General features: G+C 41.7%; 1 protein-coding gene across 1 annotated transcript in view; it reads right to left on the bottom strand.

The window, feature by feature from the left end:
• Positions 1-1,957: 1,957 nt before the first annotated feature.
• The window catches only part of MEP1B (meprin A subunit beta), a 36,163-nt gene continuing 18,757 nt past the window's right edge, over positions 1,958-19,363 (bottom strand). Inside the window, exons 7-15 of the mRNA XM_086372858.1 lie at positions 18,367-18,545; positions 15,927-16,145; positions 14,842-14,994; positions 12,091-12,306; positions 8,823-9,266; positions 6,752-6,931; positions 5,428-5,551; positions 3,971-4,175; positions 1,958-2,126 (exon numbers count right to left, since the gene is read on the bottom strand). Of these exons, the coding sequence (XP_086228984.1) occupies positions 2,112-2,126; positions 3,971-4,175; positions 5,428-5,551; positions 6,752-6,931; positions 8,823-9,266; positions 12,091-12,306; positions 14,842-14,994; positions 15,927-16,145; positions 18,367-18,545 (1,735 nt within the window). The 3' untranslated portion in view covers positions 1,958-2,111. The remainder of the gene's footprint in view (positions 2,127-3,970; positions 4,176-5,427; positions 5,552-6,751; positions 6,932-8,822; positions 9,267-12,090; positions 12,307-14,841; positions 14,995-15,926; positions 16,146-18,366; positions 18,546-19,363) is intronic.

A 19,363-nucleotide genomic window follows, 5' to 3' on the forward strand; every position in this document is an offset into this window, starting at 1 on the left:
TTGTCACCCTGCTTATTTATTTAATTTATATGGAGAGTACATCAAGTGAAATGCTGGGCTGGATGAAGCACAAGCTGGAATCAAGTTTGCTGGGAGAAATATCAATAACTTCAGATACCACCTTTATGACAGAAAACGAAGAGGAACTAAAGAGCCTCTTGATGAAAGTGAAAGAGGAGAGTGAAAAAGCCAGCTTAAAACTCAACATTCAAAACACGAAGATCATAGCAAATAGATGGGGAAACAATGAAAACAGTGACAGACTTTCTTTTCTTGGGCTCCAAAATCACTGCAGATGGTGACTGCAGCCATGAAATTAAAAGACACTTGCTCCTTGGAAGAAAAGCTATGACCAACCTAGACAGTATATTAAAAAGTAAACATGATTTTGCCGACAAAGGTCTGTATAGTCAAAGCTATGGTTTTTCCATTAGTCATGCATGGATGTAAAGTTGGACCATAAAGAAAGCTGAGTGCCGAAGAATTGATGGTTTTGAACAGTGGTGTTGGAGAAGACTCTTGTGAGTCATTTGGACTGCAAGGAAATTCAGCCAGTCAATCCTAAAGGAATCAGTCCTGAATATTCATTGGAAGGACTGATGCTGAAGCTGAAGCGCCAATACTCTGGCCACCTGATGAGAAGAGCTGACTCATTAGAAAAGATTCTGATGCTGGCAAAGATTGAAGGCAGGAGGAGAAGGGGACGACAGAGGATGAGATAGTTGGATGGCATCACCGACTCAACGGATGTGAGTTTGAGTAAGTTCTGGGAGTTGGTGATGGACAGGGAAGCCCAGTGTGCTGCGATTCATGGGGTTGCAAAGTCAGACACAACTGAGCAACTGAACTGAACTGAATTATAAATCAATAAGATGTAACATTATGTGTAAATTATTTATGAATATATATATAACATGTAATACAATTCAACAGAGAAAATAATGCCAAAAAATTAACTCCAACCTAAACCTTACACCTTGTACAAAAATTAACTCAAAATGCATTACTGAGTTAAATATAAAACAAAAAACATACAAAACATTTATTAAATAGGAGAAAATATTCAGGATCTAGGAGTAGACAAAGATTTCTTAGATTTGACACCAAAACCACAATCCACTAAAAAAAAAATGATCAACTGAACTTTATCAAAATTAAAAACTTCTGCTCAAAATATTATTTTAAGTAAATAAGGCAAGTGGCAGAGTGGGAAAATATGTTTCCAAACCACATGTTTGACAATGAAATAGATAGATCAAAATATATTTAAAGTTCTCAAAACACTGTAAGAGCAAAAATCTCATTCAGAACGTGAGTGAAAGATGTAAAGAGATAGTCCACTGAAGACGCTATAGTGACAGCAAACAAGCGCATGAAAAGAGGTTCAGTATCATGAGCCACTTGGGACCTGCAGACTAAAACCACAATGAGATATCACTTAACAGGAATGGCTAAAATAAAAAATAGTGACAAGGGGATTCCCTGGCAGTCTAGTGGTTAGGACTCCGCTCTCTCACTGCTGAGGGCCTGGGTTTGATTCCTGGCTGGGGAATTAAAATTCTACAAGCCTTAAGCGTGACTAAATAATAATAATAATAATAAAGAAAACAAGGAAGTAGCCAGTTTCAGACAGAGGGGCAGATGTCCCCAGGGAGAACGGAGCTGCCCTCTGCCCCTCGGTCCATCGGGACAGGACAACGTGGCAATGGGGAGATTCTACATGGAAGATCATTCCCATTGGGCAATTTCTAGGGAATCGCCTGTGAGGCCATGGCACTTGGCCCCCGAAGAGAAGGATCAGTCACTTGGAAAGCTATTCCCAGTTCTTGCTCTCTGACTTATAAACAGTGTTTTTCTTCCACAACAGCCTGAATTGCTTCTCCACTTTATCTATTTTTATTTTTCATTTTTTTTACTCCCTTCCTTTAAAAACAAAAACACAGCAACATCTCACCAATTAGACTTTTACCAAAATAATGATTTATAGTGTACCCAGCTATTTACAGAGAAGATCCATTTACAGAAGGAGGAAGTGGTTGTAATATATTGTGGGTGAATCCATGATGAAGAATCTTTCATTTCATTTGCTGGCTGTATTGCAGAGTTAATCTTCAAAGTGCATATTGCTAAAGGGGGGAAGAACAATTGATGACTTAATTTCTAAATTTAAAAACTGTCATTGAAATGCATCACAATGAAACAGTCTAATGTTTCAATGAAGTGCCCTCTGCAGTCTTCTGGCTTCCCTCCCAGCTGGCATCCTTTCCAGGCTTGGGCTGCAGGAAAATGCACAGGCATCTCCTACTTTATTCAGATGTTCAAACATCAGGGTGAGCACACACTTCAGACTCAGAAAAAAAGGTCATTTCAATTTAAGAGTTAAAGAGGCAGAGGTTCTGCTATCAGTGAATAAACTGTAGAAATGCCTTGTGACCCCATGGACTATAACCTTCCAAGCTCCTCCATCCATGGAATTCTCCACGCAAGACTACTGGAGCGGGTTGCTATTTCCTTCTCCAGGGGATCTTTCCCACGTAGGGATCCAATATCTCCTGCATTGCAGGCAGATTCTTTATGGTTTGAGCCCTCAGGGAAGCCCCAGAAATGCCTAGATTAAGTTGACTCCTTACTCTTGGGCATGTGTTTAAATGACCCAGAGGCAAAACAGTTGTGTTGTTATATTATGGTGATTGTGTGTGTATATGTGTGTGTTTCCATTTAATGGCCCTAATAGTTCCTTTATTGGATTAACTTCCTTCTTTTTCTGCTCTTTGTTTTACTTCCAACTTTAGCTTGATAAAGCAACTTTTATAATACTGCTTAGATCTTTCAGTTTCTAGAGGAATATCTTGGTAGTCTCACCCTTTAGCTAACCAGTCCTCTCCTCTCTAATCACTTCCCCCACCATAGTTACTCCAACCCCCAAGTACTTCCCTAATGGCCCCGGGTTTCCACCAGGCTGACCTACTGGATCACTGGTTGATCTGTCCCTTTTAAGTCATAAGATAAGCTAGAAATATCTGTTGTTTTTTTTTTTTTAAACAAACATATTAATATATACATTTTAAGTACTTTTCTAATGAGCTTGTGAAGGAAGAGGTCCACTGCCTTATGACTAGCTTTAAACACCTTCCTGAGCTTCAGGAAACATGACAGCTGTATATGAGAATAAAACTTTTTGCTTTCTGTTCATTATCATTGTCCATCTTTTGAATAACTTCACACAAAAAAATTAGTGAAGTTAGTTTGTCTTTAGACAAAAATTTAGTTTGTCTTTAACAAACAAGGGTCTTCAAACAAATAAGTCTGTCCACTTAAAAAAAACCATAACTTTAAAATAGAGCTGCCTGGTCCAGCTTCCCTCACTCCATCACTGGTGTCCCCGGTAAACATCGTTTATGCCAACACCCATCTCAGACTCTCTGCTTCCCCAGGGTAATTTCAAGAGTCTGTTGCCATTCTGGAGACCATCTGAGGTAGGCTTTAAAATTTCTGCTTGAAAACCTTGCCTTAGAGTTATCACACCTGAAGCCAGAATTAGTTGGAATCTTCTTTAATGCAAATGCCCCAAATGTGCCTAGCACCCTCTTCCTACAAGTGAGCTCAGCCTTTAGAACAAAGACACTTACATGGTTCATCTTTCCACTTAACCAGGTAGACTGAAATGTGTAGGCAAAAATCAATCGTGCCTTTCAGGAGGGTCACAGACTCCCACCCCAGAAAACTGCAGAACCATACACAATTCTGGGTACAGTTTCAGGAGGATAATAAGCCTCCCCTCCAAAAGTTTTCAAGGATTCCAATTTAAGAATCATTGATAGTGAAGATAACAAGAACTCATAGTCTCCAAGCCTTTTTCCCCAGCACAGAGAATAGAAAAAAAATTTTTAAGATATTTAAAAAGTCCTAATTTTTCTTTATATAATTCCATCAGTGGGTTTTGAATAACCAAATATCAGAGTCAACTTACATTTTCCATAATAGTGTTGACTGTCCTTGAACTTGGCTCTTTCCGATACTTCTTCCTGGTACAGTAGACGCTGACGAGAGTGATGATCAGCATCAGGGCAAACACAGCGGCAGTGGAAGATGTGGCGATGACAATGGTGTCTCGTGTTGACCCTCTCTTTTCACACCTTTCTCCCATGTACCACCAGTCATCCCCCGACCGACACCTACACGTTTGAAACGTGACTGAGTCATGAGCTGACATTTAAGTCTGAAGATCTTCACCACTGAAGGTGTGGGTCAACACTCAGGTCATTGACAGATGGAACCATTGGTCGCCCACTCGGACTGAAAGGATGGGTTAAACTAGCCCAGGAAGCCAGGCAGGGCCAACAGCAAGGAGCAATGGAATTATTCCTAATCTGGGATTTAAAACAGCAGCTCCCAGCTGGGGAAGAAAGGCAACACAGGTAGTGGAGAAAATTTAGTTCTCAGTGTCCCAGTCTGGAACATCCCAGCTGTGACTACGGCCAGGTTCTTCCCAGAATTTAGGTGTCTCCATCTGCGGAATGCGGACAGTCACGCTGACCACACCAGACTGTTGTGAGGATTTATAACTCATGAGGACTGTTTCAGGCAATTAGGAAAGAACATGCGGGCTTCCCTGGTGGCTCAGTGGCAAAGAATCAATGTGCCAAAGCAGGAGACGTGGGTTCCATCCCTGATCAGGGAGGATCCCACCTGCTTCAGAGCAACTAAAGCTGTGAGCCTGTGCTCTAGAGCCCAGGAGCCACAACTACTGAAGCCCATGCACCCTAGAGCCGTGCGCCCTAACAAGAGAAGCCACCACAGTGAGAAGCCCAAGCACCACAACCAGAGAGAAGTGTCCACTCTCTGCAGTTACAGAAAAACCCACAGAGCAAGGAGAAGGCAATGGCAACCCACTCCAGTACTCTTGCCTGGAAAATCCCATGGACAGAGGAGCCTGATCAGCTACAGTCCATGGAGTTGCAAAGAGCTGGACATGACTGAGTGACTTCATTTCACTCACTTCATACTTTATCACTGGAGAAGGAAATAGCAACCCACTCCAGTATTCTTGCCTGGAGAATCCCATGGACAGAAGAATCTGGTGGGCCATGGTCCATGGGGTCGCAGAGAGTCGGACACAGCTGAAGTGACTAAGCACACACCCATGCCACATAGCAACAAAGACCCAGCAGAGCCATAAATAAACAAAATTTAAAAATATATAAGGAAAAATAAATAAATAAAAATATATAAGCTACTCACTTTACATTAATAATTTCACTGTTCTACTGGCAACCCAAACTCCCAAATGGAGAGCAAACAATAAATACCCTATGAACAGTTTTGAGATGAGAATCAACTGATTTCACTCATATGAAATATCACAGAATCGTACATTGTGAAATGAAACAAATAGCTAGCGAAAGGATGGGGAGATGGCACCCTTACCTGCACTCAGCTTTGCCATTCTGAAGAATGCAGATCCCATCATTCTCACACCTGAAACTGGTGCAGAGGTCATTGACGTTCAAGGTTGGAAGTGGGTCATTTTGTGTATTAAGGTGGGATATGTCTAAGGAGGATGGGAGGAGAGCAGGGAGGGAAGTCAGTTGGGGTTTAATGAGCATTTGATCTTTAAGTTCAAAATCAAACGCTCAGTTTGTAATACATTCAGGTAATCCTGAAGCACTGGCCAGTAACATTCACAGGAGTGAAAAAAACAAACAGGCGGGTTGAGAGCTAGCCACAAAGGGACGCTGGGCCAGCCTGTGGGGCTACAGCTGAACATGTGTTTGCCTGGGTCTGGGCTCACCTGAGCTCCAAGGGGAGCCTGTGTTCCCAACTGCAAGGTACCGACAAGGAAACGAAAGCTCGGAAATGTAAAGAAATGCAAAGAGGGCCTTGCCCGAGATCACAGGTCTCGTGCTTGGCAGAGCAAGTAGATAGATATTCAGCACAAGATACCAGGTCCCCTGACAACCAAGAATCTGTTCTTTTTGGTGTTTTCTGGTCCAACAGGGTCCAACAGACATGATGAACATATGAATTTGTTTCTGCTACCTAAAATGTTTTCTCTCTCAATGAAAGTTATTTCTGAATAGTTTTTCCCCTGAAGTATCATCTAGGTTTACTCTAACTGACACTGAAATCAAATTTTCAGTTTTAGTCACACCACCTTTTGTCACAAAAAATAATTCTGACTTACTGAGATGCAAAATGGGTCTTTAATAGTAAATGAGTTAAAATCCTATCACATAAAACAAGGAAACCACCAGTTATTCCTGGAAAATGTTATTGTTGGCTGCCACGACTAAGAAACTTTAGAAGACAAGAGATTAATGCTGTTACTGACAAGATATATGTGTGTGTGCACACATGTGTATACATATTTAAAAGAGACAACAAAGTCCGTTTATACTTTCATTTTATGTTTTGTGTGACATTTTTACTTCTAGAATCCAAGAATTAAATTCTAGGGTATAATGGATATACTTTAGCTTATTTCTAAAGAAATTTTCTGGACTAAAGCTTTCCACTGTTGTTCCATGCAGTGGTAATTACTTTGTCCAGGCACTATCCCCGTTTCCATCTAAATTATTTTTATATTATTAATGATTCATACAAAAAAAAAATCCCACTCATGCCCACTTCTTCCCACATCTCTATCTAATTAATATATCTGAAAATGGAACCCAGAAGAACACAGTAAATAATCAATGACCACAAGAAAAAAAAAAGAATAGCTTAGAGAAAACTATTTTTATTGACATACCTTCCACTGTCAGTAGGATATAAACATCATCTCCTTTGATAAAATCTCTGCTTTTCAGCATTTCTTGGCTCATAAAGTTAGGGAATCCACGGCCCCTACCTCTTTGAAACTGAGTTCCATTAGGGAAAATAACTTGTGCTCCCACTTTGGAAGGCCTGTCCCAAAAATAGTTTCCATTATCTGAAAAAGCAATTTATATTAATGGATTATGTTTAGCATCATCATAGCTTTTGGTGGCAGGAAAATGCAGGCAATGTGAAGCACAATTAAGATGGAGCTCAAAATAATTAAATGATGCTATTGACCTGTGCTGCAGTCCCCGGCAAATCACTGGAGTTTTTCATTTATATTATCCTGATGGAAACGAGATGGCACAGCAGGGAGGACCACACTCAGGGTTACCGAAAGTTTCCTGGCTAGGAGGCGTGGGTAGTCAAGTTCTACACTTTTACTGACTGATGAGTGTAGAAATTCGGCTACCCATTAGAATCACTCTGTAGTGGCCTTCTGAGTTACAGACAGCCCTTTAAACCGAGTTAAATCAATGCATTACTGAGAGAGTTATTAATTTTAGCACAGAACAATTCATCTTATTAACTAAATTATTCGCCTAACATAGCAAAGAGCTTCAGGAGTAGAAGACAGTGAGAAGCACTGTTTCTGAAAAAACAGGCGATGACCCATCCAACCTTGAGCCATTTTCAACATCATGCAGGGAAAAACATTTTGAAAAAAGGTAAAGAAATTGTGAACATCAAATTCCCACACCTCTTTGTGAATACTATTTTTTTTTCCCTATCAGATTAGATTTTTCTTCCCCAGATCACTTAGGTCCATTCTTTTCATATACAGAATTCAGATTTGAGAATAATATTGACCTTGTCATAATTCCATGTTTTACTTTGTTAGGTTCCCAGAGGGCAAAGGATTATTACAGTTAGAAATGTGATCAATGCTTTCTGGGTACTGCTTCTTTTTCTGGGCATTGCTTTCTGGGCACTGCATCTTTCAGTCTCGAAAGATGGGGAATGATGTCACCATTGGCAAGTCCCCCAGAACCCTTCAGTAAGAAGTTACAATCCACTCCCACACCGTTCCCAACACTAAGAACATCTACTTAACATCTTCTTTCTGATCAAAAACCACCCTCATTTCAAAAGCTGAGCTGTTTTTGACAATATCAGTGACAAGACAAGGACAGCATGGGTTAGGAGAACTCAGCGTCTGAGACTCTCTCCCTGCCAGGCCCTTCCACAAGCTTCCCTCCTTGAACTGCAGAGACACTGTTAATAGAATTGTGGGGTTATTATTACTGTCCCGGTTTTACTGCTGAGGACACTTTGGTTTCAAGAGATTATCAGTGCAAATTCACAACGCTAATGAGAAGCAAACCTTGGATTTGAACCTAGGCTTGTCAGACTCTAAAACCAACAACACACCTCGTCCCACGTGGTGCTAGTGGTAAAAACTAAAACCCGCCTGCCAGTGCAGGAGACATAAGGGACAGGCGCGATCTCTGGGTCGAGAAGATCCCCTAGAGGAGGAAGTGGCAACCCACTCCAGTAACTTTGCCTGGAGAATCCCATGGACAGAGGAGCCTGGCAGGCTATGGTCCATAGGATCACAAAGAATTGGTCTTGATTGAAGTGACTTAGCACGCACACACTCTTCGTGCAACATTGAGAATTTAGGCGTTGTCATCAAATTCCAAGAATACAGCCAATATCTTCTCAATTTGTTGGCATCTCTGCTGATATTCCTGACAGTTTCCTGCCTGGGAGACTCTGTCCAGAATTGCTGAAGCCCTTCCCCTACATTGAAGAAGGAAATGGCAACCCAATCCAGTATTCTTTCCTGGAGAATTCCATGGACGAAGAAGCCTGTCCATGGGGTCGCAAAGAGTCAGACAGTACTGAGAGACTATCAGACTTCCCCCACATATCTTCTGATCCTAAGATTTGGGGCTCAAAAATCCCCTGGGTGTCTGGTTGTGCATTCTCTCATTCCCAAATCATCCATCCCTCCTAAAGCAATGATTGTGTATTAACAATAAAGAAGATGAGCCACGAACCAATGGTCAGAAATGGGTCTGTCGTTAGACTCTGCTGTTTGGACATACGCTGTCGAATGTCAGGAGTTTGATCCAAGATTGTTATGGTGACTTGTTGCCAAGGACACGGCCACTCTAAATGATCATCATTGGCTCCAGAGATCAGGTGGAAATACATTCCTATTTTAGGCAAACTATCTAGATTCAAGTAAATCTGAAAGGCATATCCCTTAGAAGAATAAAATGGAGGGCTGTAGAAAGACCCATTGGGGCTGCCAATGAGCTGTGTGAAATTCCTTATATGCCAGACATGATGAGGGCACCGTGTTTCTGAGAGATTGATGTCATCAATAGACAGGCCACCCAATGAGGCACCAGCGCCTCTGACCCCTTCAAACACCACTCGAAATTTATTGGTCGCATTCAGTGTTACGTGGTAAAGTTGCCAGCTCCCAGAGGGTATATCTGCAAAAGAGGTATTATTATTTCAGAGAGGATAAAGGACTATACAAATTGACATTAGAGTCCTAATCTTCATGGCCAAAGGATCTTTCTAGAGCTGCTGCCTCCTGCAGGTATAAGGTATGGCTTTCTTTTTCCTCCAGCTCAGGTCCAGTTACTCCAAGGCACTTTTGTAGGGCCGAGTGGCTCTCCGGAATATTTGAATGCTTATCTAGCTCATTTTTATTCTTACATAGATCACCATTTTCCAGACACAGGTGAGCAAACAATAGCATCTAACTCATGAGTACTCCATACCCAACTTATAAGTCACCTCCCCTCAGTCGGTTAAACAGATAAGCAAGCCCAAGACTTTACATTTGTACCCCAGATTCCTGTGGTCCTCAGCCAAAGCCTCCTTTAATCTATGTAAACTTTGATTGGAATATTTCCTTCACGTGTAAAATTTTCAATCAGTTTTTGGCAGTATTAGACAGGAATTCATCAGACCCTAGAAGGCCCACAACCTACAATTGGCTCCTTACATCATTTACCAGGGACTCAGTGATATAAGCTTCCCAGGTGCCACAGTGGGAAAGAATCCACCTGTCAATGCAGGAGACACAGATTTGATCCCTGGGTTGGGAAGATCCCCTGGCGTGGGAAATGGCAAACCACTCCAGTATCCTTGCCTGGAGAATTCTATGGACAGGGGAGTCTGGCCTGGTGGGCTACAGTCTATGAGGTTACAAAGAGTCAGACACGACTGAGCGACTGAGCACACAAAGTCGTAAGTATTTATCTGATACCTGGTACCGTCTCCTTTCTTCCCAAACTGCACATCCCCCTCCACTATTACTCCCTACCCTGGAGAATAGTGTACCATAGGATATCTTGTGTTATTTTCTTATATCATACACTCAAATAAGAAGCAGTACATTAAACAGTTTTCAGGAGCTCCCCCCACCCAGGGAAAGAATAGCTCAGGAATTCATGTCAAAGAGTAGTTAACACAGTGCCTTAAAATTTACATGTATTAGCACTTAATGAGAAACACGTTGCTCGAAAATCAGTTAGAAAGGTCCAAATTACAGGAAACGCTGTTGTCCATGGAAAGACCCTGGATTGAATAAAAATCTTTCATGAGAGCTTCCCCTTGATTTTTATCAGTACCTTCAGCTTAATTCTGGACTTCTAGGCAGGTTTCTTTAAGTACACTTTGTGCTATTATCTATCAGTAATAACACCCACAGAGTGCTAATACAAAGGACTATATATGCATAGCCATGTTGCTGCTGCTGCTAAGTCACTCAGTCGTGTCCGACTCTGTGCGACCCCATAGACGGCAGCCCACCAGGCTCCCGCATCCCTGGGATTCTCCAGGCAAGAACACTGGAGTGGGTTGCCATTTCCTTCTCCAATGCGTGAAAGTGAAAAGTGAAAGTGAAGTCACTCAGTCGTGTCCGACCCTCAGCGACCCCATGGACTGCAGCCTACCAGGCTCCTCCGTCCACAGGATTTTCCAGGCAAGAGTACTAGAGTGGGGTACCACTGCCTTCTCCAGCATAGTCATGTATGCATGCAATAATTTTATTTATAACCTTTTACATATGCATTAGATACATATTATATACATGTATAATGTATGGTATATATACATGTATATATAATATGAGATTAAGAACCTCAGTTTAAAGTGGTCTTGAAGGGAAATATCATCTATGTTTCAGATTGTTTCTCCTTGTTAAACAGGGGGGAAATGGCATGATATATGGCATAACATGGATCAATTTTTATAATAGGTTTTAGTCAATTCATTCAAAACAAGAAGACAATATGTGAAGCAAACAGTAATATAGTCACCAGCCTACAAGCCCTCCCTCCCTCCCTCAGGGAACCTTCTAAACCATCTAATAGGTAGTCAACGTGACCCACCTCCCAGACACACGATTGGAAGGAAGGGTGGCCACCCTATCGTTGTCACCCTCTCTCCACTCCAAATTGCTCCAGAAGATACATTTAACCCAAATCATAACAATTAGAATCCTGCATTGGAATTTATTTTTTTTAGGCTACAAATTAGAGGAAGAGATCCTTCTCTAGTCTGATGGCACATTTTTAATGTAAATGTAAAATATAAAAATGCAAACTGGGAAGTGCAACAGCCAAAGCACCAGTTTTCTGGACAAAGCCCCTCTGAGATAACAGGAAAGGTCCCCAGCCGTGTTCAGGGACAGGTTTCATCCTGCCTGCAGCTGCTTTCTCTCTTCTCCATCCTATAATTTAGTTATGTTGAGCCGGTAACTCTTCCCGTTTTGCCTAAGCTAGTTTCCATTCTATTTTATTATTTGCCAAGAACTAACTTCGCCAACACCAGAGACCAATCTACAGTTTCTTAAGTGAGTGTCACATATTCTATAGCACAGAAAGCACTTTCATTTTAGCTTCCTAACCACAGCATAAAACAAGGAGGATCAGGTTCTAGGTTCTAGGTTCATAACCCCTTCTCTGTTGTAAGTGGTTGCATTAAATAAAACGTTAAGATTGTCTGGCTCTGTTTGGGTTGGACTTGTACACACTGCTATATTTAAAATGGATAACCAACAAGGACCTGCTTGGTTGGTATAGCACAGGGAGCTCTGCTCAATGTTATGTGGCAGCCTGGATGGGAGGGGAGTTTGGGGAAGAATGGCTACATACATATGTATGACTGAGTCCCTTCGCTGTTCACCTGAAACTATACTATTACAACATTGATAATCAGCTATAACCCAGTACAAGATAAAAAATTAAAAAATAAAAAGGTTGCATCACTTTGAATGTAAGAATGAAAATGTTGATACTGTACCTTTTATTTGTTCCACAAGGGTTAGAGCCCTGCTCAGATGAGCCGTAGAATACTCCCTGATATAGATGTTCAGCTGGTCGTCTTCACTTCCACTCTTGTACAAAAAAAATTGCAAGCACTGAAATCCTCGTTTAGGGTAAAGTGTTCTACTTTCCAGTACTGCTGTGGCCCCCTCGTTTACAGAGCTACTGTTGAAATGCATGAAGAAGCCAGAACCTGTTAAGAGGATAAGAGTAGAACTGAGAAAACAGGTACTGGATACAGGGATGCATATCTTATGGGCACTCTGTGACCACTTAGTTCCCGCTGTATGCAGGGCACTGTTTGAGCACTGAAATGCAGATCTTAGAGCAGGCAGACTATGAAAATGGCAACATTAGATCGCCTTTTTTTTTTTTTTTGACTACAGTCGTTAGTTTTCAGAAATGAAAAAAGGGGGGACTTCCCTGGGTCCAATGGTTGAGACTTCACCTTCCAATGCAGGAGGTGCAGGTCCAAAATCTGTTCAGGGAGTTAAGATCCCATATGTCTCGGGCCAAAAAACTAAAACATAAAACAGAAGCAGTATTGTAACAAATTCAACAGAGACTTTTAAAATGGTCCACATCAAAAAAATCTTTTAAAAAATGGAAAAAAGTGTTTCCTGCTTAGTCTAGCCTCTCTCTCTCTTTCTCCATCCCTCCCTCCCTCCTACAGTAGTATCTATGGAGGGCCACTATCCACTATTCAAATCTACATTTTAAAATATTTTTTATTGAAAATATGTGACAAGCAGATGGTGATTGCAGCCATGAAATTAAAAGACGCTTACTCCTTGGAAGGAAAGTTATGACCAACCTAGATAGCACATTAAAAAGCAGAGACATTACTTTGTCAACACAGGTCTGTCTAGTCAAGGCTATGGTTTTTCCAGTGGTCATGTATGGATGTGAGAGTCGGACTATAAAGAAAGCTGAGCGCCAAAGAATTGATGCTTTTGAACTGTGGTATTAGAGAAGACTCTCGAGAGTCCTTGGACTGCAAGGAGATCCAACAAGTCCATCCTAAAGGAAATCAGTTCTGGGTGTTCATTGGAAGGACTGATGTTGAAGCTGAAATTCCAATACTTTGGCTACCTGATGCGAAGAGCTGACTCATTTGAAAAGACCCTGATGCTGGGAAAGATTGAGGGCAGGAGGAGAAGGGGACAACAGAGGATGAGATGATTGGATGGCATCACCGACTCAATGGACATGGGTTCGGGTGGACTCCGGGAGTTGGTGATGGACAGGGAGGCTTGGCGTGCTGCAGTGTATGGGGTCACAAAGAGTCAGACATGACTGAGAGACTGAACTGAACCATTGTGTAAATTTAAGGTATGCATGTTCATTCGACACATTTATATATTGGCTTCTGATTGCCATCATAGCAATAATTTAGTACTTCTATTTGATACATAGCATCATTTTTTTGGTGCTGGGAATAGTCAAGTCTAGTCTCTTAACAGATTTGATGATTATAATACAATATAGTTGCCTATATTCATGATGCTGTACATTCCATCTCTAGGGCTAATTTACTATTTGTTACAAGTTTGTACCTTTAAACAATATCTGTTCTGTCCTCACCAACCCCCATAAAAGAACAAAGAAAAGCACCTTCATGCTCTTAGAGACGCCAAGCGTTGCCCAGACCATCTGAGTTGTCAATCAACAGTCCTGGGTTCTGAAGTCTAGTTTTACCTATCTGCTGCCAGAAATTAGCAAATAAATAAAAATGTGGTACCTGTAGCTAAAAAATGATTATTTGATTCAAAACAAAATTTCAGTAGAAATTTTTTACTCATCTTAGTAAAATTAAATACATTGTACTTTCTACCTTCATTTTAAGTATGTTTGCAACAGGAATGAGTAACCTCAACCAGCTGAAGTTCTAAAATGGATTAATTCCCAGTCTGGTGCTGTTCACTGGAAGATCTCTTGGAATCTGAAAGCTTCGAGGAAACAAAACCCCACTGCTCCAGAGGTAAGAGTCCTTCCGGAGAGTGGCAGCCCCGCCTTGCAGTGGGCATACACTGTGGGTAGAGGCTTCACAGAGCCCAGGGCTGACCCATGGGGAAAAAAGCAAACTCAGGCAGTAAAAGCAAAGAAATTAACCATATCCTTATAACATACAGAACCAATTCTTGAGTAGCACTAGTGGGCTATCATTAGTAATTCTAATACAAATAAGAATTCAAATCGCAGTATTTCACAGCAAAGAAAAGGCTACCTAGAGCCTGTTACACAGAGTGAAGCAAGTCAGAGAAAAATAAATACTGTATATTAATGCACATCTATGAAATCTAGACAAATGTAACTAATGAACTTATTTGCAGGGCGGCAATGGAGACACAGACATAGAGAACAGACTTTGCACACAGCAGGGGGAGGAAAGGGCGGACAAACTGGGAGAGCAGTATGGAGACATGTACATTACCATATGTAAAATAGGGAGCTAGTGGGAAGCTGCAAGTTGCAGGATAAAACAGGGAGCTCAGCCCTGTGCCAAGTGATGACCTAGAGGAGTGGGAAAGGGTGGCAGGCGGGAGGTGGGTTCAAGAGGGAGGGGACATGTGTGTACCTATAGCTGATTCATGTTGATGTATGGCAGAAACTAGCAAAGTATTGTAAAGCCATTATCCTCCAATTAAAACTAAATTTAAAAAGAAGAAAGGAAGAAAAGGGCTAAAAGCACTGAGAATAAAACCCAGAAGAATCTCACTCCTGTTACCTCTGCACCGGCCCATGTTGGAGTGATCGCTCTCCGGCCCCTCAGAGACCTCGGAGAGCCGCTGCCAGTCAGCACTGTCTGCTGAACTCTGAATCATCCCACACACATTTCCCAGCTCAAAATCGCACGACTCCATAAAGCTCAAGGAGGAGGCTACCAAAGCAACAGAAACAATTACTGACATGCAGATCTAACACAATAAGCTAAGTAGTAAAAACAGCTCATCCAGAAGAACTAGGAATTCTAGGGTGATATTAAAAGGGACTCGTCGCTGAGTCAGGGTGATGGTGGCTTGAAGATCTCTCGATATCTGCAAAACCAAGACAATCAGCCAACTGTGAGTTCTGTATAAGCTGTCTCCCTGAGTCTTATTTATCAGATTAACTAACTGTTCGAAACCTGAATCGAGCCACTTCCCTGGTGGTCCAGTGGCTAAGACTCTGTGCCCTCAATGCAGAGGGCCCAGGTTCCGTCCTTAGTCAAGGGACCAGATCTCACATGCTGCAACTGAGTTTGCATGCCGCAACTAAGAGCTTGTATGCTGCAACTAAAGAGTTTTTTTGCATGCCACAACTAAAAAGATCCTGCATGCTGCGATGAAGATCAAAGATTTCAAGTGCTACAACTAAAACCTAGAGCAACCAAATTAATATTTTAAAAAGAAAGAAATATGAGTCTACACTCCTCTAGTTATTCAGATGAATAAACCTCAGCTCAAGTTATTTGAACTCATTTATATTATGACTGTATACTTCATTTGGACTGAAAAGAGTTTTGAATATAGTTGGTCTATACATTTGAGTTAGCAACAGCTTCAGAAACTTGAAGGGGGCATGCTGAGACAGGACTCAGTTGGTTTTTAAACTGAAGCCCAGAACACATGAGGAGAAAAAATGCTACTTCCATGTTGTCATTTGGGATCTGGGTGCTAATCTTTTTGATTTTTTCTTTCCTTTCTGAACATCAAACTTCAACTATCAACCTATAATTAACTAACTATAATTTCAGAAAACCCAGCACAGAGTAAAATGTTTTCCTACAGAGCAGAGAGGAAGACAGATCATGTCAAAGAATCTGTCACATACAGCAGTTATACAGTTGATTCAACTTTAGGACATCAGAGTCACTGAAATCCATTCGCTGGCCAATCACATCCATGAAGTCCGGGACCCTTGTTATAATTGTAGGTTCTGATCCATTTCCGAATGCAGTTTTACCGTAGTGCATCACTGAGCTGTAATCATAGGGAACGTTCATGGAGTCTATTACTTGATCATCATAGAAGTCAAAATTTCTCTCTTTGCCTAAATGATAAATAAAAATTTTAATTACAAAATTTAGTTTATCTTACTCCAAAGACTGTTAACTTAGAAATAAAGACGATAATAAACATTGTGCAACCTTGGTTACTACTAACACTTGATGGTATTTCAAGAGTGCTTCAAATATTCCTGTATTGGAATAGAGTATTCAAACTTAGAATTCTGATACCACCTGTCATGCTGAACTTGTCTAAGGTTTCACTGCGGCCCAAAGTTGGACTTGAGCATTTGGCCTAAGGTTCTAAGAACTGCTAATGGAAAGCTATGGCTTTTCCAGTAGTCACGAGTGGATGTGAGAATTGGACCATAAAAAAGGCTGAGCGCTGAAGAACTGATGCTTTCCAACTGTGGTACTGGAGAAGACTCTTGAGAGTCCCTTGGACTGCAAGGAGATCAAACCAGTCAAAGGAAATCAAGACAGGGAAGCCTGGCATGCTGCAGTCCATAGGGTCGCAAAGAGTCAGACACGGCTTAGCAACTAAATAACAACAACAATGGGTAGAAAGGGTCTAAAAGGTATTATTGAAACACTCAGTGTCATTGACTGCAATGACGAGATGTAGGTATTTTCACTGGACAGAGATGAAAACAAGAGGACATTGGGAGGTGTGGAGGGATGGGATGGGGATGATAATGCAGGAAGGATTGATATCATCAGTGATTTCTCAGTTACTGGAATATGTATAGTGAAGTGAAGTCGATCAGTCGTATCCGACTCTTCGTGACCCCATGGATTGCAGCCTACCAGGCTCTTCCGTCCATAGGATTTTCTAGGCAAGAGTATTGGAGTGGGGTGCCATTGCCGTATAGATGTATGTAAATAAATACATTTAGAGAAGATTCCTGACCACTTAGCATCACTACAAATGGGTCTGATTGTCAATGTATAAAGATGCATTATCAAATCAAGGCAGAAGTTTCTAACAAAAATAAAACATTGGAAACCCAGAAGAACGAGGCCATGGGTTGAAGCTAAGCACTTCTCTTGCTCTAGAAATCTTTTAGACTTGGCTATAATGTCTTCCCCCAGACTATGGGTGGGGGCAAAGGCAGGGGCAACGAATGTGATGTTGGGATTGTGGTGCCAGGGCCCTCAGCACAGAGCAGCCCTCACTGGCCTCATTTGATAGCCATGTCTTCCCTCCCCTCTCACTTCTCTGCCTCCCCATCCCCCTCACCATACCCTCTGGAGGCAAGACAGAAGGGGAAACAAAATGTCACTGCAGAAAACATGAGTTCTAGTCAGACATGGCTATTAAAACCTTTCTGGAGATTTCCCTGGAGATCCAGTGGCTAAGACTCCATGTTCCCAATGCAAGAGGCCCAGGTTTGATCCCTGGTCTGGGAAATAGATCCCACATACTGCAACAAAGACCCGTTGGCACAACTAAGACCCAATGCAGCCAAATAAATACGTTTTTGGGGAAAAAATCTTTCTGACTTTGAGCACAAAGTCACAAAAAGTTACAGCTGTTCAACTACTGCAGCATTTCCCAATATGGGCTCCAAAGGATTATACAACCAAATACTCCAAAAAAAAAAAAAAAACCATAATCAAGTCACTTTGGAAAACGCTCCTGCTGGAGATTTGCAATTCATGTTAGTCGAGCAAAGACTCTGAACAGTACAATAGTGTAAATAGCTAAGTTTAATTTCTTTTAACCTAGGATTTCCCAAATTAATTTGACCACAGATTCCTTTCTACAAAACACTTGCAAAAAAATTGTGGAACAGTGCTCCATAAAATACTCTTTAGGAAACACTGGTTCCTAACATCACATCCAGCTCAAACTGGGGTTCTGGAAAACTGTTTCCCAATTGCCTTCAGGCACTTCATCTCTTACTGAATTAGAGCCAAATGTGCTCAGCCATGTCCAACTCTTGGCGACCCTATGGACTATAGCCCACCAGGCTCCTTGTCCACGGGATTCTCCAGGCAAGAATACTAGAGTGAGTAGCCATTCCCTTCTCCAGGGGATCTTTCCAACCCAGGGATCAAATCTGTGTCTCTTGCATCTCCTGCATTGGCAGGCAGATTCTTTACCACTACCGCCACTTGGGAAGCCCAGAGCCAAATGAAGTTAAGATCAAAGCATCAGTGTTTTCCCATTATTAATAGACAACACCAATGGCAGAAGAAAGCACGTGTTTAGAAATTCAGCATTTAAGTTTAAAACAACATAAAACAACAAGATAAACGTACCTGAAATAATTCTGTTCCAAATTATGCTGACATAGTCATTTCGATCGGACCGTGACTGTTCATGCCAGAACCCAAGGGCATGGAGAAACTCATGTTGAACCGTTGCTATTTTGTCACAGCCCTCTCCAATGGACAGTTCTTGAATCCCAGTAAGTTGCTTCCCCACTGAAGACCAGCAGCTGACAGGGTAGTTTACAGTACAAGGAGGAGAGGCTTTTATATTGATGCAGGTTAAGGTCTTAGCGCTAAATCCCTAATGCCTAATCTACCTGGTTACCTAAGATACTAGAATCTTTCACTTGTGTCTAAACACCGTGCATTTTCCCCAAAACCCAGTGAGGTATGAAAAGCCTTCCAGACTAGATGATCTTAGGAGAACTTGGGCTGACACCAAATGTTAAGGAGTAATTCACCCTCCACTCAGCCTGGCCTGAGTTTTTCTGAATATCCCAAAAATTTTCAGATGGTCCTCGAATAAGGGTTTTATACAGGTAGAGCAACCACTCAGAACTGCTGATCTTGAGCCAAATAACTATCATCTTCTTAAGCAAAGTAGTAAGAGTTCTCGGACAGCAAGGAGATCAAACCAGTCAATCCTAAAGGAAATCAACCCTGAATATTAATTGAAAGAACTGATGCTGAAACTGAAGTTCCAATACTTTGGCCACCTGAGGCAAAGAGCTGACTCACTGGAAAAGACCCTAATGCTGGGAAAGATTGGAGACAGGAGAAGAGGGCGACAGAGGATGGTTGGATGGTATCACAAATTCAATGGACATGAACTTGGGCAAACTCTGGGAGATGGTGAGGGACAGGGGGGCCCAGTGTGCTGCAGTCCATGGGGTCACAAAGAGTCGGACATGACTGAGAGACTGAACAACAACAACGAGAGTTCTTGGGTTAAAATAAATTTAAATACACATGCTCGCATGCGTACAGATGGGTTTTACTTGAAGGCAGAAGTAAGGAGCATATTGGAACTTCCCTGGTGATCTAG

The sequence above is a fragment of the Bos grunniens genome, chromosome 24 (genome assembly GCF_055505025.1).
Source record: "Bos grunniens cultivar Pamir isolate PY7600 chromosome 24, Bosgru_T2T1.0, whole genome shotgun sequence".
Taxonomy (NCBI): Eukaryota; Metazoa; Chordata; class Mammalia; order Artiodactyla; family Bovidae; genus Bos; species Bos grunniens.